This window comes from Scyliorhinus canicula, chromosome 6 (assembly GCF_902713615.1).
Source record: "Scyliorhinus canicula chromosome 6, sScyCan1.1, whole genome shotgun sequence".
NCBI lineage: Eukaryota > Metazoa > Chordata > Chondrichthyes > Carcharhiniformes > Scyliorhinidae > Scyliorhinus > Scyliorhinus canicula.
Window position 1 is genome coordinate 65,973,083 of NC_052151.1, and position 22,796 is coordinate 65,995,878.

Consider the following 22,796-nt stretch of genomic DNA (forward strand, 5'->3'; position numbering starts at 1 on the left):
CACATTCATACCCATTCATGCCGGTTGCTCAGGCAGTGGAGAAACGGCACTGGTCCCCGCCCTGCCTGAAGAAACCCCCTCTGGTCAGCTACGCTCGGGTAGAGCACATGCGGCACTGATCACCGTCCTACCTGAGGAATCCATCCATTTCTTACCCGTCACAGCTCATACGCACCTCATTTTGGCTCTTTTAGTTCGAAAATATTTTGTTTGTTTTACGGCAACCCTTAGGTTGCTCTCCACATGCTATTTACATCCTCAAACATTGGGATGGTAAACCGCACAGGCTGCAAGATGGCTCGCACTGTGTCAGTATTTTTTCTAGAATGTCTTGTCCATCAATTTGTTTTTTTTTTAAATGAGGGTGTCACAGATGGTGACCAATTATAAAGGGTAATTGGCAATAAAGGACAGACAGAACTTAAGCAAGATAACATCAGGTATTATGCTTGTGTTCACAGAACTCCGGAAACTCAAGGACTACAAGAAGAAAAGAAAGATGAAGACCACCTCCATCTTTGTCACATGGATCTTAGCGGGATCCCTTCGGTTGCGCGCGGACGCTAACCCACTCACCCCCACCCCTCAGGCCGTCAATGATTCCGTTCCCTGCAATACACAGAGCCCAGAAACAGTTAACAATACCCTGACCTGGTGTGATACGTTTATCACTTGGTATTCACTTTCATATGTTGTAGAAGCACTCTTAGCACTGGCGATACTTTGCAGTGTCGTACAGACCATCAGAATGAGAAAATGGCGAAAGAGAGCCTACCGCTCTCGCACCCCGGTATACAGATTTAGGTCCCCTATTTTCGGATTTCACCAGACCCCCGAACCCATTGACATGAATTAAAGAGCATCCGTTTCTTTGTGTGTGTGTTGTTTGTCTCAATAAAGAAGTGTAATCTCTGTGCTTGACTGCCAAGCCAGAGGAATTTGTGTGCTGCTATTTTGTACAGTTTAAGATGCTAGAATATTTTTGGATTGCTTAAGTGCGAATAGTTTATTGAGAATAGTTAGAGGTTCCAGTTTTTTTAATTTTGTAATGCATGCCTTAATGCATTTCATAGTATAGGGCAGTGTAGAGCCTAGTCATGGGTGCTCCACTTGGTCAGAGAATGAAGACGACGCGGTAATGTGATCCTTCACGATTCGCGTTGAGGATCACAAGGGGGGAGTGTAGCCACCTGGGGTGGCCACGTCCCGATTACAAAATGGACAATGCTGAGAAAGCAAGCCATGCAAGGTTTGTCTGTTGATTGGAGTTTGCAGCTCCCAGACAAGACCGTACTGCAAAGCCATTAGCATACTAATAAGCTATCTCCGGGGACAAAAGAGAAACATTTAAGCAAACAATACCAAATCAGACACCCCGGCGCCAGTGGAGACTGAAACAAAAGCAGGCCAACGGTCACCTAGGGCCCGCCCAGCGATCAGGCAGTCACCCCTTTATTGGAGAAAATCAATACCGATGACTAGGATATGGTCCAATTAATTGGGGCCAAGTTCAAGGCCCGCCCAAAGGTGCGCGAAGCCCCTTTGGGGTATAAGAGGAAGCCCCCAAGAGAGAATCATTCTTCTTGGACTTGGCTCTCAGCAGCGAGAGACCTGCCTAGCAGCTGCACCAGACAAGTAAGTCCAAAGTCAACGCACGCTATAAGATAGATGCTCCTAGCTACTATGCTTTACAAGTTCGATGCCAGCAGCCTCAGAACCGGACAACGGCCATTGTTCCTCTGACTGAGTGGGCACCCGAAGCTAAGTATAGGCTTTTAGTAGTAGTGATAGTTTAGTTAGTAGAGTTTGTGCATGAGTATAATTGACTGTGTGTAAATAAATGAGTATTGATTTTTGAACTTACTAACTGGTGTAGCGAGTCTTTGATCAGTATTCGGTTTTGAACATTGTGGCGGTATCGAAAAGATACCTGGCGACTCTTGAGCAAGCATAATTAGAATTAAGGACAGCGACCATATTAACCGTCATAAACAGAGCCAATTAAGGAGAGAGCATAACGATCGACACCCCCGATTGTTTGTTTTGTCCTCACATCTTGCAGGTGCTCCCTCCCTTTCGGGAGCTGCGCTGCGCCCCCCGCCCTTCTCTTACTTAAATGCATTAGCATACTCACCAGTGTGGTGGCTCACCCCTGGGAGCAGTTCTACAAGTTACCATGAAAAGCCCTTAGTCGCCACATTCCGGTTCCTATTCGGGTACACGGCGGGAGATTCTGGCAGAAGGTAGTGAATTTGTGGAACTCACTGCCCCATTGTGTGGTGAGTCTGAATCATTAAGAGATTTCAAGAAGGAGATAGATATATTTCTGATTTTAAAAAAGGGTTAAAGGGATATGGGGAACAGGCAGAGAGGTGGATTTGAGACCAGGAAGAGATCAGCCATGATATGATTGAATGCTGAAGCAGGTTTGAAGGGCTGAATTGCCTACTTCTGCTCCTAATTCCTATGTTCCTCCGCCAGTTTTGATCTCCCACCCTCCCCTCCACCCCTGTTTTCACTTTGGTGCACCTCTGCCGTCGCCTCCTCCTCTCCTCTTTCCCCCCCACCCCTCACCCAGGACATGCAAGTGCTCAGTCCAGAGAATGAAGAAACAATGTTAATGGTCCATATATGTCCGTTATTGCTGTCTTCCCAGTCTGTTCTTCTGGATGAACACGTCTGCATCCTCCAGCGTGTTAAAATAATGTTCCTTATTGTCTATTGTTACCCAGAGTCTTTCCAGATTCAGCATTCCGAAGTGCACTTTTTTTTTAAAATAAAGCCTAGCGCTTGGCCAGGTCAGCCCCAATGTCCTGATAGATGCAAATTGTATGCGCTTCTCATCTGCAGGACCGCGTGCTTCTCATGCAGTTCAGAAATCGCTCCTTATTTGGTATTGATAAAGTTTTGCAATAATCACCCATGTAGATTTTCCGGCTTTGGGCCTTTGCCGGAGCTGTGGGCCTGGTTTACCTCTGCAGGCGTGGGATGCTTTCCTGCCTCAACCGGCTTTCCAGCATCTGCACAACGTACTCCGTCGGGTTTCTGCCCTCGGGTAGTCCACCAATCCTTTGTTCCTGGCGAGACCCATTTTCCTGATCTTCCACTTTCCCCTTGAGCGCTCTCAGGGTTTTGCAACTTCTGCCTTGAATGAGGCAAAACGATTGCTCTGGTTGGTGGCCGCTTTCTCCAGTTCCCGCACTGTTGCCTCCTGGACCTCCAGCCTCTGCTCCGTTCTTTCCAGCGCCTCTTTGAAAAGGGCCCAACATGATTTCTATGGCCACCCCCATGGCCGACATGACGTCGTCCTTGATGGACTCTGTATTTTTGGAGCTCGTGTAAGGAGCTCCATCCACTGCCATGTCAGTGGACAGGCCATCATTCACGCTGATGATCCCACTCAGTCCACCATGCTCTTCTCTGCTTTGCTTGTCTGAATCTTCCTTTCCTCTCATTTTTGCTGCTCTTACTATTTTTCAAGCTCCGTGGCTGGTTTGGAGGGCATTTCCTCAGGTGGTTGTTTTTGGGGGCGGGGGGGGTTTCTTGTTTTGGTGTCTGATTTCTAGGTTAAAAGGGTCTAAATTGAAGTTTCCAACAGAGGAGCCATCTTTCGTGCAACTGTTCAGCACATCACCACCAACAAGAGTATTTTTATATGCTTTTATATTCAAGCAGTGCACTGACCAGTATGTGTGCACACCTGATGCTTGCACTGTAACCACTGCAAAATACTCACTGCAGCAGCACAGCAGAAAGCCAGACCTTGCCCCGAAGACTACGCTGACAGAAAAATATTGCATTTTTAATGGAACAAAAAAAAACCACTTTCTTTTCCTGTAATTCAAATACTTATTCTAAAGGGGATTATTAAGGTTTGCTAGACAAATGATTCACTGCGGTAAAAGGGAATCAAAGTAAAACTTTATCCCACTCCCACAACAAATTCATAGGGAAGGAGGGAGGAACATTGAAGCAGACAGTAGAAATTGCTTTAAGAGGCAACTAGATCCATTTTTAAAGATAAATGGCATTATTGGATGAGATGAGAAGGCATTTAAGGGAGTACTGTCAAATGAAAATGCAGACACCAAATGGAACATTTGGCCTTCATCCTGGCGACTAGGGGCTTTTCACAGTAACTTCATTGAAGCCTACTCGTGACAATAAGTGATTTTCATTTAATCTTAAAAATGATGTTGAATTTGCTATTAACCGATGACCTAATCATGTTCAATGTATACACTGAAGGCAATTTTAGTGTAACCCAATTTGTTTTGCAATTTTTCACTTCAGCCAACATGAAGTACTTGATACAGATTACAAAAGCAGAACAAAGTACAAACGCACCTCATTCTACTAGTTTGTAGTAACAAATACAACTCTGAATGGCAGCAGCAGCTTGACTTAGCTGATTGCATTCACACTGCTGAAGGACAGGAGTCCAACCCTGCTCTCGACTTTATCCGCTATATTAACAGTGTAACCCCAAGGGAATGCTGCAATTTCAGATATGCTTCTTTGGATGAAACATTAAACTGATAACTCTGTCTTCTTGGCTTTGTAGCATATTAAAGATTACATGAAACCACTAAGTAGCAGGTTCTCCACCAATCCTGGCTGAAAATTCTGCCTCAACTGACAGAACTACAAAACAGGAGGCAGTGGCATAGTGGTATTATCGCTGGACTAGTAATCCAGAGGCCCTGGGACATGCTCTAGGAACCCGGGTTCAAAGGCCACCAGGGCAGATGGTGGAATTTGAATTCAATAGAAATCTAGAATTAAAAATCTAATGATGGCCATGAAACCATTGTTGGTTGTCGCAAAAACCCATCTGGTTCACTAATGTCCTTTGGGGAAGGGAATCTGTCATCCTTACCTAGTCTGGCCTACATGTGACTCCAGACCCATAGCAATGGGGTTGACTCTTAAATGGCCTCAGAGATGGGCAATAAATTTTGGCCTGGCCAGCGATGCCCCTATCCCATGAATGAATAAAGAAAAATCACTATAGCATACAAAGCTACAGACCAAGTGCTAGAAAATGGGACTAGAATAGATGGCCGGCCAGGACACAATGGGCCAAAGGGCCTCTTTCTGTGCTGTAAAACTCTGATTCTATATCCTTTATTTTGCTGCATGAAAGTCCCTGGGCTGGATTCTCTGTTGGTGGGATCCTCCGTTTCGCCAGCAGTCCACTCACGCTCACGGATTTCCCGAGTGGTGCCCACAATGGGAAATCCCATTGGCCACTGCCGGGACGGAGGATCCAGCTGTCTGCGGGGGGTGCGCTACACGAGAAAGCAGAAAATCCCGACTCCAACCTTTCTAAGTATCTGAAAGGTTTTGGAGCACTTCACAAAAACGCAAGGTGCTATATAAATACAACATCAGCTCTCGCTGTTAATTTAACACTTTTATTTGCATAACCTTGCAGATTTACTCAGACCAATAGCTATGACACACATATCAGTGTCTGTAGAGTCAGTTACCCAAGTTAGTCTTTCAAAACATGGATCACCAGTTAGACGTAATGCCTATTAATACAAACTATAGTATTACCACAGACAAATGTTACTCACATATTTGAAAATCATTCCTGTAATATTGAGCATCTTTATTGGCTTGTGGTTTTGCAAAATATTGCGTGCATAGTATTCAAAGTAAGCATGAGAGAATTGCAAAATGACTATGTATCTATGTTTGGTTACAAAGTATGGCCTTACATTGCAGATGACCAATTTGCAAAATAAATTTTGTTGATGCAATAGTTAAGGGATGGTCCAAGCGAGTTAGAGGATAGAATAGACACCATGTCTCGCATTCCAATCTGCATTTACTTCTCATCAGAATACTTTAGAAATGTGTCAAGTGCAAAACATGATGCACATTTATTGGAATTGAGGGGGGGAAATAAATAGTCCGGACTAGAGTGTCACTAATTATAGGTTAGCACACACAGTAACTCATACACTAACTACTACACTAATGCATTTCATGGTCAAACAAAGAGTTTCTTTAATCTAAACATCAAACTTATTTAATCTAGAATGCACATTTCTAATTTGAAGTGTGTGACATAGAGAACGCTGGAGTATATTTTATATGCTTCCACCAAGACAACCAATTTGACCTCCCTCTGTCCTTCATTTCTGTTTTAGTCTCTTGCATCGTTAATTTTTGTTTCATTTTGAAAAAGTCTTCAACTCACATTTAAAAACAATTTGAGGATAAAGGGCATAATTCCCTTGCATATGATAAAAAAGACTTCCCCAAGAGCCCCATACATTTATCTTAAAAGAAAAATTCATTTCTGTCACTACAAAATGTAAGAAAGAGGTTTCACCATTGGTCACTGAACTAGTTCAAGGTCTTATGCTACAATTGACCATAGCTTCCCTTTAACAAAGATCAGCAATTGTTCATGAATTTGATCACTTTTAAGTAAGTACTATGAGAAGCAAGTGTATATGAACCTTGATTCAGTACAAGACTGGGTTTAGTTATGATGCCCCCTGCAGACAAATGGTCTCACAAAACATGATGTGGAGATGCCGGCGTTGGACTGGGGTGACCACAGCAAGAAGACTTACAACACCAGGTTAAAATCCAACAGGTTTGTTTCAAACACTAGCCTCATTCACCTGAGGAAGGAGCAGAGCTCCGAAAGCTAGTGTTTGAAACAAACCTGTTGGACTTTAACCTGGTGTTGTAAGACTTCTTACTGTGCTCACAGAATGTGCCATTGAGACTCGAGTATAAAAAACAGAAATTTGCAGGAGATAACAAAGGGAGATACCAAGCAATAAACATGGGGAAGACATTTATGGATCTCACATGAGAGAATGTATAACAGAATAACAAGGACTCAACAAAAAAATTCAATCTAGTAGTTCAAACATATCTCCAAAGTTGTCCAGAAGCTTACCACACTTACAAAAGCAAATCTGGAAACCCTGAACTTCCTTGCTCTAGTCACCCCTCCAAGTCACCCCCACCAGCCTCACCTCACAACACCCTAACATCCCACCCAGCCTGACAACCGCCTCCCCTCGCAAGACCCAACCCTAACTCCTCCCCCATTGACACAACCCTCCCAACCAGATAAAATACCATGTATTTACCTTCTCCCTGCCTGCCAATTTCACTTGGCCCTTTAAACCTCCCTGCAGTAAAAAAAAGCGGGAGGTGGGGGAGTTACCTCAGAGTTCACTGCAGTTGCACCGCACTAGGGCCTGCGGGGACATTTTCGCTGAAGGTACCGAGCAGCTCCAACCAGTAGAGGTTTGAACAAAGTTTTCTGGAACAAGTAAACGAGCTTTAAACTTTTGGAATGCCTGCGGGCCATGATTTTTCACCCAACTTACGGTCCAAAGTTAACTTTCGAGGCCTGTGATGACCTTAGACCTGAAACATTAAGTCTGCTTCTCCCTCCATATGTGCGGCCGAACCGGAGTATTTCCAGCATTTTCTGTTTTTATTTTATTGCCCCTGTTGTGCTAAAGTATTCGTTATATCAGGGTCTGATAAACACTTTCCACTTCCCATTGGCAGGGGTGCTGGCATAGCCTTGAAGACATTTTAGTTCATGATCATTTGAGATTGGGTAAACCTAATAGCTGAAACCACTGTGACTACTGTGGTAAGCCTATCTATATTGTCTCCAGGACAGGTGACTAAACTGTTCAAAAGCCAGTTGGGCCCTTTCATTTAATAAATGGTTCAATGTAGACATCAGGGCCCGTAGGCAATTTTAACTCAGGCCGGAGTGGGGAAGCTATTAGAATTTTACTTACCGGCTGAAACAAGTCAGGGGAGGATTGAAATCTGAAGAGATAGTGAAAGCTTTTTTTTTTAATTATGAAAGATTTTTTTAAAAATTCTGTGTGAAAATCGAAACCCTTCTTAACCAAGTGCAGGTTGGTGGCTAGAACAAAGAACAAAGAAAATTACAGCACAGGAACAGGTCCTTCGGCCCTCCTAGCCTGCGCCGATCCAGATCCTTTATCTAAACCTGTCTCCTATTTTCCAAGGTCTACTTCCTCTGTTCCCACCCATTCATATACCTGTCTAGATGCTTATTAAATGATGCTATCGTGCCCGCCTCTACCACCTCCGCTGGTAAAGCATTCCAGGCACCCACCACCCTCTGCGTAAAAAACTTTCCTCGCACATCTCCCTTAAACTTTCCCCCTCTCACGTTGAAATCGTGACCCCTTGTAACTGACACCCCCACTCTTGGGAAAAGCTTGTTGCTATCCACCCTGTCCATACCTCTCATAATTTTGTAGACCTCAATCAGGTCCCCCCTCAACCTCCGTCTTTCCAACGAAAATAATCCTAATCTACTCAACCTTTCTTCATAGCTAGCATCCTCCATACCAGGCAACATCCTGGTGAACCTCCTCTGCACCCTCTCCAAGGCATCCACATCCTTCTGGTAATGTGGCGACCAGAACTGCACGCAGTATTCCAAATGTGGCCGAACCAAAGTCCTGTACAACTGTAACATGACCTGCCAACTCTTGTACTCCATACCCCGTCCGATGAAGGCAAGCATGAAAATGAAATGAAAATCGCTTATTGTCACGAGTAGGCTTCAATGAAGTTACTGTGAAAAGCCCCTAGTCGCCACATTCCGGCGCCTGTCCGGGGAGGCTGGTACGGGAATCGAACCGTGCTGCTGGCCTGCTTGAAAAGCCAGCGATTTAGCCAAGTGAGCTAAACCAGCCCCTATATGCTGTATGCCTTCTTGAGCACTCTATCAACCTGCATTGCCATCTTCAGGGTACAATGGATCTGAACTCCCAGATCTCTCTGCACATCAATTTTCCCCAAGACCCTTCCATTGACCATATAGTCCGCTCTTGAATTTGATCTTCCAAAATGCATCACCTCGCATTTGCCTGGCTTGAACTCCATCTGCCATTTCTCTGCCCAACTCTCCACTCTATCTATATTTTGTTGTATTCTCTGACAGTCCTCCTCGCTATCTGCAACTCCACCAATCTTAGTATCATCCGCAAACTTGCTAATCAGACCATCTATACCTTCCTCCAGGTCATTTATGTAGATCACAAACAACAGTGGTCCGAGCACGGATCCCTGTGGAACACCACTAGTCACCCTTCTCCATTTTGAGACACTCCCTTCCACCACTACTCTCTGTCTCCTGTTGCCCAGCCAGTTCTTTATCCATCTAGCTAGTACACCCTGAACCCCATACGACTTCTCTTTTTCCATCAACCTGCCATGGGAAACCTTATCAAACGCCTTACTAAAGTCCATGTATACGACATCTACAGCCCTTCCCTCATCAATTAACTTTGTCACTTCCTCAAAGAATTCTATTAGGTTTGTAAGACATGACCTTCCCTGCACAAAACCATGCTGCCTATCACTGATACGTCTATTTTCTTCCAGATGTGAATAGATCCTATCCCTCAGTATCTTCTCCAACAGTTTGCCTACCACTGACATCAAGCTCACAGGTCTATAATTCCCTGGATTATCCCTGCTACCCTTCTTAAACAAAGGGACAACATTAGCAATTCTCCAGTCCTCCGGGACCTCACCCGTGCTCAAGGATGCTGCAAAGATATCTGTTAAAGCCCCAGCTATTTCGACCCTCGCTTCCCTCAGTAACCTGGGATAGATCCCATCCGGTCCTGGGGACTTGTCCACCTTAATGTCTTTTAGAATACCCAAAACTTCCCCCTTCCGTATGACAACTTGATCGAGAGTATTTAAACATCCACCCCTAGCCTCAACATCCGTCTTGTCCCTCTCCTTTGTGAATACCGATGCAAAGTACTCATTAAGAATCTCACCCATTTCCTCTGAGTCCACGCATAAATTCCCTCTTTTGTCTTTGAGTGGGCCAATCCTTTCTCTAGTTACCCTCTTGCTCCTTACATACGAATAAAATGCTTTGGGATTTTCCTTCAACCCTGTTAGCCAAAGATATTTCATGACCCCTTTTAGCCCTCTTTATTGCGCGTTTGAGATTCGTCCTACTTTCCCGATATTCCTCCAAAGCTTCATCAGTTTTGAGTTGCCTCGATCCTATGTATGCTTCCTTTTTCATCTTAGCTAGTCTCACAATTTCACCTGTCATCCATGGTTCCCTAATCTTGCCATTTCTATCTTTCATTTTCACAGAAGGCTGGCAATTTTCCTTTACCCATTCCCATTAGGTGATCCAATAATATGTTAATGAGGTCTGTGAATTAGAACAGCTCGTGTTCACCATTTTCTGATTAACTTGATCATAAGCCACTAAAAAGCATTTCTCTGGGCAGCATGGTGATGCAGTGGTTAGCACTGCTGCCTCATAACGGCGAGGCCCAGGTTCCATCCCGGCTCTGGGTCACTGTCCGTGTGGAGTTTGCACATTCTCCCAGTGTTTGCATGGGTTTCACCCCCACAACCTAAAGATGTGCAGGGTAGGTGGATTGGTCATGCTAAATTGTTCCTTAATTGGAAGGAATGAATTGGGTACTCTAAATTTATCTTTAAAAAGCAGTTCTACGTTTTTATCGCAATGACACATGGACATGTGCCCATGGTCTGCAAACATGTGCTAGATATAAAACTTTAAAGAAATAGATGGAAAACTATTAACACACTCACACGGATAATCTCACTAATTTCAAAAAGTACAATACCAGACAAACAAATTTAAAGCCTCATCTTTCAATGTGACTTACTTGCTCATCAATTATTTTGTAAACTTAAGTAATTGTACACCATCCTCCCATAGCCACAAAGTTGCAGTTATAAAACACCTTTAACGTAAGACAATGTCCCAAGGTGCTTCATAGAAGCATAATGAAACGCAACATAACCAGTTAATCAAAGGTGATAATTCGCACTCGTGGTACAAGTCCTCCCCCCTTCTAGGTGGGTTTTTAATTAACGGTTTCAATTATGGCGCTTTTACCGCAGTTAGTTTAAAACATCAAACGGCAGAAACAATGGCACACAACTGAATCTGACACCCTCAGTACGGTACGGAAAGAGTGGTGCAACATGAGAGTTGCCAACTTTCGAATAAGACACCGCGGTGGATTCCCCATTTGGGAGACTATGGGCTGGATTCTCCGTTTTTGGGACTAAGTCCCCACGCCGTCGTGAAAACTGTGGTCTTTTATACGAGGAAAACTGGCATCAAAAGGCCACTGATTCCCCGTTTTGCTGGGGGTTAGCAGGCAGCCGTCATAGAGCTCGCAGTTCCAGCTGGCGATACGGCCCCCAGCACTTCCAGGTCTGAGATCGCACATGCGCACGACGGCGGCCTGCAGCGCCCGCGTCGTGCTCCGTGGCAGACTCAGCCCGCGGACCTGGAGCGGCAAAGTAGTACCCCGCATCGGCCGCTTGCGCACCCCGGACCGCCCGCACACATTGACCCCAGCCCCGAATGAAGCCCCTGCTGCCCGGCGAGCGGCCCTCCCCCGACCGTGGCGGCCACAGACCGAGTCCGTAGCCACCAGGCGAGGATCCACGGTGGGACCATGAGAGTCCCACACCGTCGGGAATTCGGCTGGTCGGGGACGGAGCATTTTGGGATGGGTACAGGCAATGGCCTGAGGCAGTGGATACTCGCCGTGGCGTACTCCACAAGCACGGCTATTTTCAGGGGCAGAGAATTTAAAAACCGGCGCCACTTCCAATTTAGCCGCCAAATGGGATTCTCCAGCTCATCACCGAACGCGATTCCAGCGTGGAGAATCTATGTTCTCCCGCTAGAGGAGAATTGAACCGTTTCACGTTCCCCCTGGGAGCGCAACCCGGGATGTAATTCCGTATCCCCTGACACAAATTTATGCCTGGCGAGGAATACAAGGGTTCCCGCTATCAGGCCGCCATTTGAGCAGGATAGTTGATCACGAAACTCCGTGGCCGTTCATGCCACCCCCCATGCACCACAAATCAGTCCCACACCCCAAGTACATGGGTAACGCAACCGCCCCCACCAAACCGCTCACAAGGAGTTTCCCACCAAAGAACCCCTGAAATAGGTAGACAACCTCCCGAACCCTGTAATGGGGTGACCCACCTCCCCAGGGGCCCCTGTAATAGGAAGATTCCCCCCACATACCCCCAATCGTGGGCCGCTGTAATGGGGTGACCCCGCGACCTGTCTTGCAGGACCCCTGGAGATTCCTCCCCCCCACCCCACCCGGGACCCCTGTAATAGGGAGTTCCCCCTCCACTCCCTGGGACCGCTGTAATAGGGAGATTACCGCGCCCCCACCCCCCCATCCCCAAACTCCCCTGCAGTAGGGAGACCCAACCCCCACTCCCCAGGACCCCTATAATCAGGAGATAACCCCACACTCCAGGGACCTCTGTATTGGGAGATTCACCCCCTCCCCCCCACACACTCCCCGGGGACACCTGTAAGATGGAAATCCCCCCACTCCACTCCTCTGGACCCCTGTAATGGGGAGATCCCCCCCACCCCCGAACGCTCCACAGGACCCCTATAATAGGGAGATCCCCCTCACACCACAGGACCCCTGTAATAGGCAGATTCCCCCCTCCGGGACCCCTGATAGGGAGACACCCCCTCCCCCATTCCCTGGGACCCCTGGAACAGGGAGATCCCCCCTCCCCCCACCACTCTCTGGGACCCCGGAATAGGGAGATTCTCCCCCCCCCCCACCACACACTCCTCAGGACCCCTGTAATAGGGAGTTCCCCACTCCCCCTCTTCGGGACCCCTGTAATAGGGAGGGGACTCCTGTAATAGGGAGATCCCCCCCCCCCACACACACTCCCCAGGGACACCTGTAATAGGGAGATCCCGCCCCCGCCCCACCCCACCCCGAACACTCCCCGAGGACCCTTGTCATAGGGAGATTTCACCCCACGACTCCCCGGGGGCACCTGTAAGCTCGAAATCCCCCCACCCCACACCACAGGACCCCTGGAATAGGGAGATTCCCCCCCCTCCCCGAACACTCCCCCAGAGGACCACTGAAATAAGGAGATTCCCCCCCCCCTCCACGACTCCCGGGACCACTGTAATAGGGAACTTCCACCTCCCTCTTCAGGACCCCTGAAATAGGGAAATCCTCTCCCCCCCCACCTTCGGGACTCCTGAAATGGGGAAATGCCCCCCCCCTCTTTGGGACCCCTGAAATAGGGAGATTCTCCCCCCCCATTCGCTGGGACCGCTGTAATAGGGAGATTATCCCCCCCCAACTCCCCTAGATCCCTGTAATAGAGAGACCCAATCCTCAAACCCCGGGGACCCCTGTAATGAAAAGCTTCCCCCTCCTCCCTCTTCGGGACCCCTGAATAGGGAAATTTCCCCCTCCCGTTCTTCAGGACCCCCCGAATAGGGAAAATCCCCCCCCCCCCCCCGCCTCAGCACCCCAAAATAGAATTCCCCCTCCCTCTTCTGCACCCCTGAAATAGGGAGATTCCCCTCCAAACCCCTGTAATTCGACCACCCCTGCCCAGAGACCCCTGTAACAGGGAGAGTCTCCGCTGCCCTAAGACCCCTGTAATAGGGACCCCCCCGGGATCTCCTAACTGACCCCCTAACTAAAGCAACCCCCCAGAGACACCTTAACTGAAGGGATCCCCCACTGAGACCCTAAAACTAAATGGACCCCCTACTGAGTCCCCCCCCTAACTAAAGGGGACCCACACAGGGATTCCCCTTCCCCCCCTCATTCCCCCCAGAAAAGAGACCCCTGAATGGAAGGAAGAGAATAGTCCACACATAGGCAGTGAAAATAATTACAGCCAGAAATCTTTCTAGTGGTGGGCTGTGATTGACAGCTTCCACAAACCAACTACATCCTTGATGCATTCAATGGACCAGAAACCCCAAAGTTTACAAACATTGGCCACATCAAAGAGAGGTAAGCGTGTGTGGCGGGGTCCTGTAGTCAGGGTGTTTTTGTGAGAGGATATCTCCAATTAGTGGGTCCCTCCAAGTTCCTCCCCCCCCCCCCCCCCCCCCCAGGGGTCCTTCCACGGGTGTTCCTTCAGTTAGCGAATTCAGGAGGGGGGTGGGGGCTGTTCTCCCTATTCACTGGGTCCCGGGGGCAGAGAATTCTATCTATTCATGGAGTCTGCCGACGATCCCAATTTCCCGATTTTGCACTGCATTGTGGACCCTGATATCAGCATCGGGCGATGGAGAATCCAGCCCATTAACTCAAGCCCTTTGCCGTGACAAATCATTTAGAATTTGCATAGCTCAATTTGAAGTGCAAACAGTCAAACTGGTGTCAAGGCCAATACGTATCCCTTGACGAACAACATCAAAACAGATTTACTCAACATTTATCTCTTTGCTGTGTGTTGGTCTTTACGACGCAGAAATCGGTAGCCTTGCGTCCCAACATTACATCAGTGACCTATTTTCAAAAATAATTTAAAATAATTTGGGACATCCTGATAATCCAAAATTCTCTCAATAAAACCCCTTCCTTTAGCTGCTTAAGTTGCATTAATGTTTCATGCCATCTTAGAAATGTATATTGTTTATCCTGTAATTATAAATTATATAAAAGACATCTTTGCATTCTGAATCACTAACTCAATTTGTTATGCATCGTTTGACTGAGCAGACTTTTTCAGCCTTGAATCTTACCTGTGCTCTTTCTTTATATATTTCCCTGACACTTCATCAACAACATGGACTTTGACTGAGGGGTGGGATGTCAGAATATCTGTTTTCAATAGGTCTGCTTTGTGGATATATACACCGAGAACCAGATTTTCATCAGTCAAATACTTTGATTTCTGCTGCTGAAGTTCAGTCTCTAACTCAGGAGCGGTTTCTTCACCTTTATGATAGCCTTGGATTATCTCTTCTTTCATCGCCATTTCCTCTGTTACTGCTGCTGCTGCTAGCATGGAGAGATATCATTACTGCAATTACATTTTTTTAAATACCTCTTTCTGAAAGTTACATTAGGGTACCCAAATTGATATACTTTCTTTCCAGTTTAATCCCTCTTCCCAATAGCAAAGCGGATATTATAAACATGTGAAGCATGCACTTATCTCACTTCTGTAATGCTGCACAATGAATGATCCAGGTGTCAATATTCAAGTAAATAATATTCAAGTAAATTGGAATAAAAATGTGTTATAACCCCATTTTTGCCAGGCATGATTATTTTTTTTCTTTTTAGCAACTGGTGAAATACTCCATAAGAATAGAGCTCCAAAATGTACTGCTGTAAGTGGGTCAAAATCCTGGAACTCCCTTCCTAACAGTACTGTGGATGTACCTACATCAGAGAGACCGCAACAGTTCAAAAAGGCATCTCACTACCACCTTCCGAAAGGCAATGAGGGATGGTCAAAAGCATCGTCGATTTGTGAAAGGGAAATTAATGTTTCGCGGAATTCTTCGAGGATGTAACTAGCAGAGTTGATGAAGGGGAATCAGTCGATGTGGTTCATTTGGAATTTCAAAAGGCTTTCGACATTGTCCCACATAAGAGATTAGCAGGTAATTTAAAGTGCTTGGGATTAGGGGTAATGTATTGAGATGAATAGAAAACTGGTTAGCAAACAGGAAACAAAGAGCAGGAACAAACGGATATTTTTCCAAATGTGGACAGTGACTCTTGGGGTACTGCAGGGATTGGTGCTGGGACTCCAGCTATTCAGAATGTATTTTCGTGATTTAGATGAGGAAACAAAATGCAAATTTGCAAATGACAAAGCTGGAAGGGTGAGCTGAGGAGAGTGCAGATCCTCCAGTGTGATTTGGACAAGTTGAGTGCGTGGATAAATTCATGGAAGATGCAGCATAATTTGGGAGAAATATGAGGCTATCCACTTTGAATGACCATTAATTAGGAGAGGAGACCTTGGTGTCCTCATACACCATACGCTGAAGGCAAGCATGCAGGTGCAGCAGGCAGTTAAGGTGGCAAATGTACTTCATAACAAAAGGATTAGAGTACATGAGCAGGGATGTCTTGGTACGGCCAGACCTGGAATAGTGTGTACAGTTTTGGTCTCCTTATCTGAGGAAGGGAGTTCTTGCTACAGAGGAGTGCAGAGAAGGTTCACCAGACTGATTCGTGGCAAGACTGTGTGAAGAGAACTTGAATCGGTGTATTCACTGGAGTTCAGAAGAATGAGGGCAATCTCAGAAACTAGCTTAGAAAAGGTAGCTGAAAAAAGGATATTCCGATGGTGGGGGTCACAGTCTGAGGATATGGGGTAGACCATTTAAGGCTGAGGCGAGGAGAAATTTCTTCACCCAGAGAGTTGTCAGCCTGTGGAATTCGTTATCACAGAAAACAGTTGACACCAAAAACACTGTTTTCAAGGAGCAATTTGATATAACACTTGGAGCGAAGGGGGTCAAAGGATATTGGGCAGGGGTGAGGAGAAGAGAGAGAGGAGGCCAGACTACTGAGTTTGATGATCGGCCATGAGCATAATGAATGGTAGAGCTGGTTCAAAAGGCTGAATGGCCTCCTCATGCTCGTATTTTCTATGTTTCTATGACTCCCACACCCAAAACCTGCATTTCCAGTAGTTGACAAGAACAAGTCTCCTGCACTTTTAAAAACAGTAAAGTTTTTGGCACAGAGAAATATTCCAGCATGCTTCAGAGGTTAAAGACAGTGGGAATTGAGTCGGAGAGGATGAATGAATAATGTGGAGATGTGTTTTGAGAAAGCTTTTTACATTCTAACTTTAAAGAGGCAAAGGGAATTAAAGAAGACTTTTCCAAAGAGCAGAGCTGAGGTCAGTCCATCGGTTCTCTGAAATAAAAACAGAAAATTCCAGGTCTGGCAGCATCCGTTGAGAGAGAAATGGAGTTAACATTTCAAGTCTAATACCGAAATGTTAATTCAGTTTCATCTTTCACAGATGCTGCCAGACCTGCGGAGTTGTTCCAGCACTTGGTTTTTATTTCAGATCTCTAGCACCTGCTGTATTTCACCTTTATTCCACTGTTTTTCTTATGTTGCTTGGCAGCATGTCCGCTCATCCAGGGCTGGATGAGCCACAACTTCCTCCAGTTAAACACTGGGAAAGTCATGGCCTCGTAATCTCCAAGTCTCTTTCCTCGAGGATGTTGGTGTCCTTCTTCTACCTATTTATGTTTCAGTACAGTATTGTTACGTATTTGTCTCACAAATGTTTTCTAATGTTACGTCTTACTAATTTCTTACTAATGTTTTCACCTCTTTTGCCGTTTTGATGTATTTACCTACGTGCCCATTGCTCTTGTTTCCCAGCAATGTCAGTTTCTGCCCTCATGTGCCTTTTAATTCCAATTTCCTTTGTCCCAAATCTGTTCTATGTTCTATGTTCTCTCATTGTCCTTCAATTTTCTTTCTCTTTTTATCCACTCGCTCAATCTGCTCCTCTGGTCTATCAATTTGCCTTTCTGACTGTACCCTTAAAATTCATGTCTGTCTTCCCTAATTTTTTTCTTCTTCATCCCCTCACTCACGACAATGCTTTTGTCTCCTATTTTCAACTGTACCTTTCTATAATATTGCAGGTAAACTGATCATAGCTTTAGAGGAGCAACTGCAGGAAAAAGAAAACCCTTGAATAGGCCATGAAACAGATAATTGTTGGCCTGCACATCACTACACAGTTTTGAAAGGTTCTCTGTGAGGAAGAGAGAGCAGTAAAGGGCTGGGGAGTAGTGGAATGATAGAGCAGCAGAATTGGTGAGGTGACAAGAAACAAGACAATCCAGGGTAATTAAACCAAAAGAGAGGAACAAGACACTAAAAAATTAAAATTTACATGAAGTTACACAAGTTTTCCTGCTAACATGCAATTACGGAAAACTGAAATCCATACTTAGATGACTGAAAAATAACTTTAAAATGTTGTGCTGCAGCTCCAACAAGTGGCCAGCTCCCATAACTGCTTGCAAAGTGTTTTTTAAAACAACTATTATCAGTGCAGCTCTGCAGCTAGTGGATGACATCACACTTAATCCAAAGACGGATAGGGTTGCGACATCTTTGACATTTAAACCACCTATCACACCCTCACCTCTAGGCATGGGTATTGTAGGTAAATGCGGGCACTATTATGAGGAGATTTTCTTACAATTGATGTGGGGTTTTCATTGCATTGTCCACCACATATAATTAATTATGTAATACACAGAGGGAACTGTCAATTTGCTGGATGGAAAATCTCGTAAACACATGGTAATTGCGACACCTACTGGTGCTCGTTTAGTGAATATATTTCCTTTTAATTGCATCTGCGTAAAATAAAGACTTAGCTCGATAATGAAAGTTCCAAATTGTCAAATGTGTTGCACATTTGTCCAGCTGAAGTTGTCTGTTCAAACCAAAACAATTGAATTCACCTCTGTAAACAGTTCTGCAAATCCAATATCAATTATCTAGTAATATAACAAGTGAAATCTGTCTTTAGTTTGATCATTTTATCAGAAAAGCTTCTTTTAAAAAAAGCACAAATAAAACATTAATTTAATGGCACTGAATTTAGTACTTAAAAAAGGAAAAGTTATCTAAAAACAGGGACATATTCATTAGGGTGCACAATAATTTTACAATAAAGAAATGAGTTTTCTTTAAACACTCATTCGATTCAATTCCAACTAGAGTGGCAAGTTTTAGCGCTGAATTTTATGATATCCTGAAAGTTTTCAGGACCTCAATGCTGTCTATTCAACTGTTCACAATGATCTGAAGCTAAGATACATCAAGATTTTTTTTAAATGCTAAGAAGTGGATCTTGTGGAGGAAGACCTAAATTTGTTTTCACTAAGGAGGATGCTGCCAGTAAAGGACGATGCAGTAAACACAAATAATGAATGAAATATGCAATAAATATAGTGTGCTTCCAATTTTCTGTACGGAAAATCTCACCAACACATGATAATAGCAACAGATTGGCATTATAAAGGAGCAGGTAGGCGAGACATCATTATGGACATGGTTAAAAATTGGCAGTGTTGTTGCCATGGAGAATCTACCAGTTAATAGTGACATAATTCGAAAAATTAAGCCAATATCATAGAATCTACGGCACGGAGACAGACTGGTCCATTCCAACCAAAAAGTCCATCTAAGCTAACCCCATTTGCCTGCATCTGGTCCATATCCCTCTAATGATAATTATTTCAGTGGGGCTGCCCAATGTACACATCCAGAGCAAAAAATCATTTCTGGAGTTATTTTGCACAAAAAAAAACTGGTGTATGAGTTGGTCAGAGCTTTGTTGGTTTTGGAGGGCCATCAGTACCAGTAGTGATGGGAAATACATTGTGCAGTACAGTGCATTAAACTGCTTTCCAAATCACATTTCACAATACCAGCAATCAAAGAAACATTGACCATGACCAAAATAGCCCAATTCTTTTTCATTTTGACTTGGGCAAACCACTTTGTTCAGCTCTCCGAAAACATAGCGAATGAATAATAAATGAGTAATCGCCTTTCACGTTAACAGAGGATATAATCAGGTGCAATGTAAAATGGGTGGTCAATTTGGTATCACTTTCATTGGGCAATTAACTTTAAATTGTCCCATTTATGAATGTTTTTAAAAAATATACTGTAAACGTAGACAAATGAAAGGAAGCACAAGGACCAGATTTCCAAAATGAGGTTGTGAATCTGATACCCAGATAATTTCCGGCTCTCGATCCCACACTGTCACTGTCACTCACGCAACACTAATTTTAACTGCAAATATCCTAATTGGGCTGGAGGTGGGCTCGATGCCCAACTGGTGGCACTGAACTTCTCCAGGAGGCAGGAGCTTCCAGCAGAGTGGGAGTGGCAAAAGTAATTTCATTTCATTTCAATAGCAGCTCTGATGGGGCTGCAGCGACTACGGTCTTGCTCAAAAAAAGCAGGCAATTCTTGAGGATCAACAGTGCTAACTCAAATGAAATTGGCCACACTGTCAAAATAAAGGTAATGTGCACATACACGCTGGTGTAAGATCCATCAGGCACAGTTACTTTACATCAAATAATAACAAACATTCAGGTCTTCCTGCAGTAAACCTGACAACTCTTTCTAACATATACCAGGCAGTTGAGTTCACCCAATTGGTAATAGAATCCCATCCTTGCCTTCCCCGGCCCTTTAACAAGCAAATTTCTCATTTCTTCCTTCTCTTTGAAAATCAAGGTGTTTACCAAGAAGCATTGGGATCCAGAGGTGCTTTTGGGAATTGGATGTTTAAATCTCGTCTGCACCCTGTTGGCAACTGAAAATTCTGCCCAAAGTTTCAGCATCAAACATTTCTTAGTTGGCACTGTATTAACAACTGCATTGTTAAACATGGACGGAGCTTAGTATACACAACAGTATGTACTGCAACAGTGCAACACTTCTATTTCACACATTAGCTATTCTTGTACCCTCTCCAAGAGAAATTGCTAATTTTGATGTAATTAATGCCAAACGGAGGCACATTTAGGCTATGGAACTTTAGAAACTCAGTGGAAACTGCCGCAATTTATAGGATTCTCAGTGCCAGCAGCAGGAGATGCTGAATCGGTAAGTTTGGGCTAAACCTGATCTCAACCTCAGATGAAAAGGTCATGAGGTATCCAACGCACCAGTCAGTTACTCCTTAAGCACATGATCAACTAGACCTCTCAATTCTGGACTTTGGAAGTGTAACATTCTTTATTCTCCTCGTCTCCCTCCTCTTCCCCACTTTCCAAAATCCCCAACATTGAGTTGCAACTGGTCCAAGCTGCTATTACCACTTCAAATCATTTACATGTCATACAATTTAGTTTTGTTCTTTCTGAAATTACAGAAATCATTTTTCAAATGGAAAAAATGCTCTCATAATGAAATATCAAGTATATAGTTACATCTAAAATAAATACTGCACTATGTTCTACATCACAGGTTTGATATCCCTCTATAAATGAAATTTAACTTACCATTTTTTGTACCTTTTTTAGTTTTCTTGGTCTTCTTTTTTCTTGCTGTTTGTTGTTTTTCCTTTTCCCACTCTTTTTTTTCATTGTTCATCTCTTCTAATGCAGAAACCAATTTTCTATGAGGAATCATCTCTTTACTTTTAGTTTCATCCCGGCTATTCACCAACTCTGAAAGATGCATTTCACTTGGGCAGAAGACGACAAAAGGGTGTTTTAAAAATAAATAAAATTTGACTTTTTTTGAAAACGCATGTCCTTCTTGAATAATATCACAGAATCCCTACAGTGCCGATGGAGGCCATTCGGCTCATCAAGTCTGCATCGACCCAAGGAAAGCACACTCTACCTAGACCCACACCTCCACCCTATTCCCATAACCCAGTAACCCCATCTAACCTTTTGGACACTAGGGGGCAATTTTAGCATAGCCAATCCACCTAACCTGCACATCTTTGGACTGTGGAAGGAAACTGGAGAACCCGGAGGAAACCCACGCAGACATGAGGGTAAAGTGCAAACTCCACACAGTCACCCGAAGTCGGAAGTAAACCCGGGTCCTGGCGCTGTGAAGGCAGCAGTACTAAACACTGTGCCACCGTGCCGCCCGAAATGGAGTGCCCAAATTGAGTACACAAATATTTGTAAATTTATTTTCTACACAAACCATTTTCAACTGAACTGTGAAATAGTTATTCATCTTCAATTCCCATACTGTTGTTGCAAAAGAAGTGATTCTTGCATGTATAGTTCAGTACTTTGTAGCGATCTTTGATTCAGTAAAGATATCATTTCTTTGGAAGGTTTGATTGTAAAGAACGATGGGTTTTATTACAATCCCAGACTAGACCCAACAGTTGCGAGGATACCTGATTGAAACCCCAATATTTTGTTTAATTTGTAGAACTGTGGGGAAAGGATACTTCACTCCAAGAGTGGTTTCATGCACAAATAGAGATACGGAATATTAAAACAAACTTTAATATCATAAAGAAAATACCTTAACAATGAAATGAAACAATAATTCCTAACTGCTATCTTCTATCTCCACTCAAGCAAAATCTATCGCAGGTCACAATCCACTTTTAAATACAGTTAGCAGACCCAGGAATACTTGCTGTAAAGAGATGTCTTGGATAAACTGCTGTGTGAGAGATCCTTCAGGAACCAGCTTGCAGATTCTTGTTTCCATGAAACTACAGTTTACCCTGCCATCCTTTTCAGAAACCGTTGTCCTGTTCACAGGCAAAATCTTTAAAATTCAACTGCTCTGAGAGACACTGCTGGTCTATTCATGGACAGATCAAGACGGAACCCCAAAACCCAACAGCCCCTGGCTCCTCCCATTAACAACATCATCTTACTAAAGCTAAACGCAATGGGTGGGATTCTTTGGTCTCTGATGCCGTAATTGTGTTTGGCGATCGGCCGGAGAAAATCCATGTTGGTGCCGAAATCAGGTGCGGCGCCGCTTTTGCGATGCTCCGCCCTTCCAAACAGCGTACTCGAGGAGTACACCGCCGCCATAGGGACAGCCTCAGGCCATCAGCTGAGGCCCTCCCCACGATGCTCTTCCCCGGATGGACCGAGTTCCCGTTGTGTCGGTCGCGTGTGGTATTTATTTTCGGGAACTGCGGACTAAGTCCAGCGCCGCCACAGTTGGGGGGAGCCGATCCAAGGGCGAGGGGGGTTCTTTGGCAGGGGTTGGGGGCACTGGCCAAAGGGGGTCACTATTTGGCAGGCCGGGTCCGCCTGCGGCCACGCCATGTTGCACGGCGTGGCCGCTGTAGGCTGTGCCATGCCCATGCGCGGCCACGGACCCAGCAATTCTGCGGCTGTATCCGCAGCTACAATGGCTTTGTGCCACTGCAACAGCCTTTATTTTGCAAAA

General features: G+C 44.8%; 1 protein-coding gene across 8 annotated transcripts in view; it reads right to left on the reverse strand.

Moving 5' to 3' along the window:
- Positions 1 to 22,796, reverse strand: part of ahi1 (Abelson helper integration site 1) — a 375,133-nt gene that overhangs the window by 301,417 nt on the left and 50,920 nt on the right. For 7 of the 8 annotated variants that reach the window (XR_005460937.1, XM_038799412.1, XM_038799411.1 and 4 more), the window contains 2 exons: positions 20,909 to 21,093; positions 14,615 to 14,873 (listed from right to left, as the gene is read on the reverse strand). Coding sequence is in view for 7 of the 8 variants with exons in the window: in XM_038799412.1 (XP_038655340.1) it covers positions 14,615 to 14,873; positions 20,909 to 21,093 (444 nt within the window). In the remaining variant the exon portion in view is untranslated. The remainder of the gene's footprint in view (positions 1 to 14,614; positions 14,874 to 20,908; positions 21,094 to 22,796) is intronic. The other variant, XM_038799414.1, reaches the window with a different exon arrangement.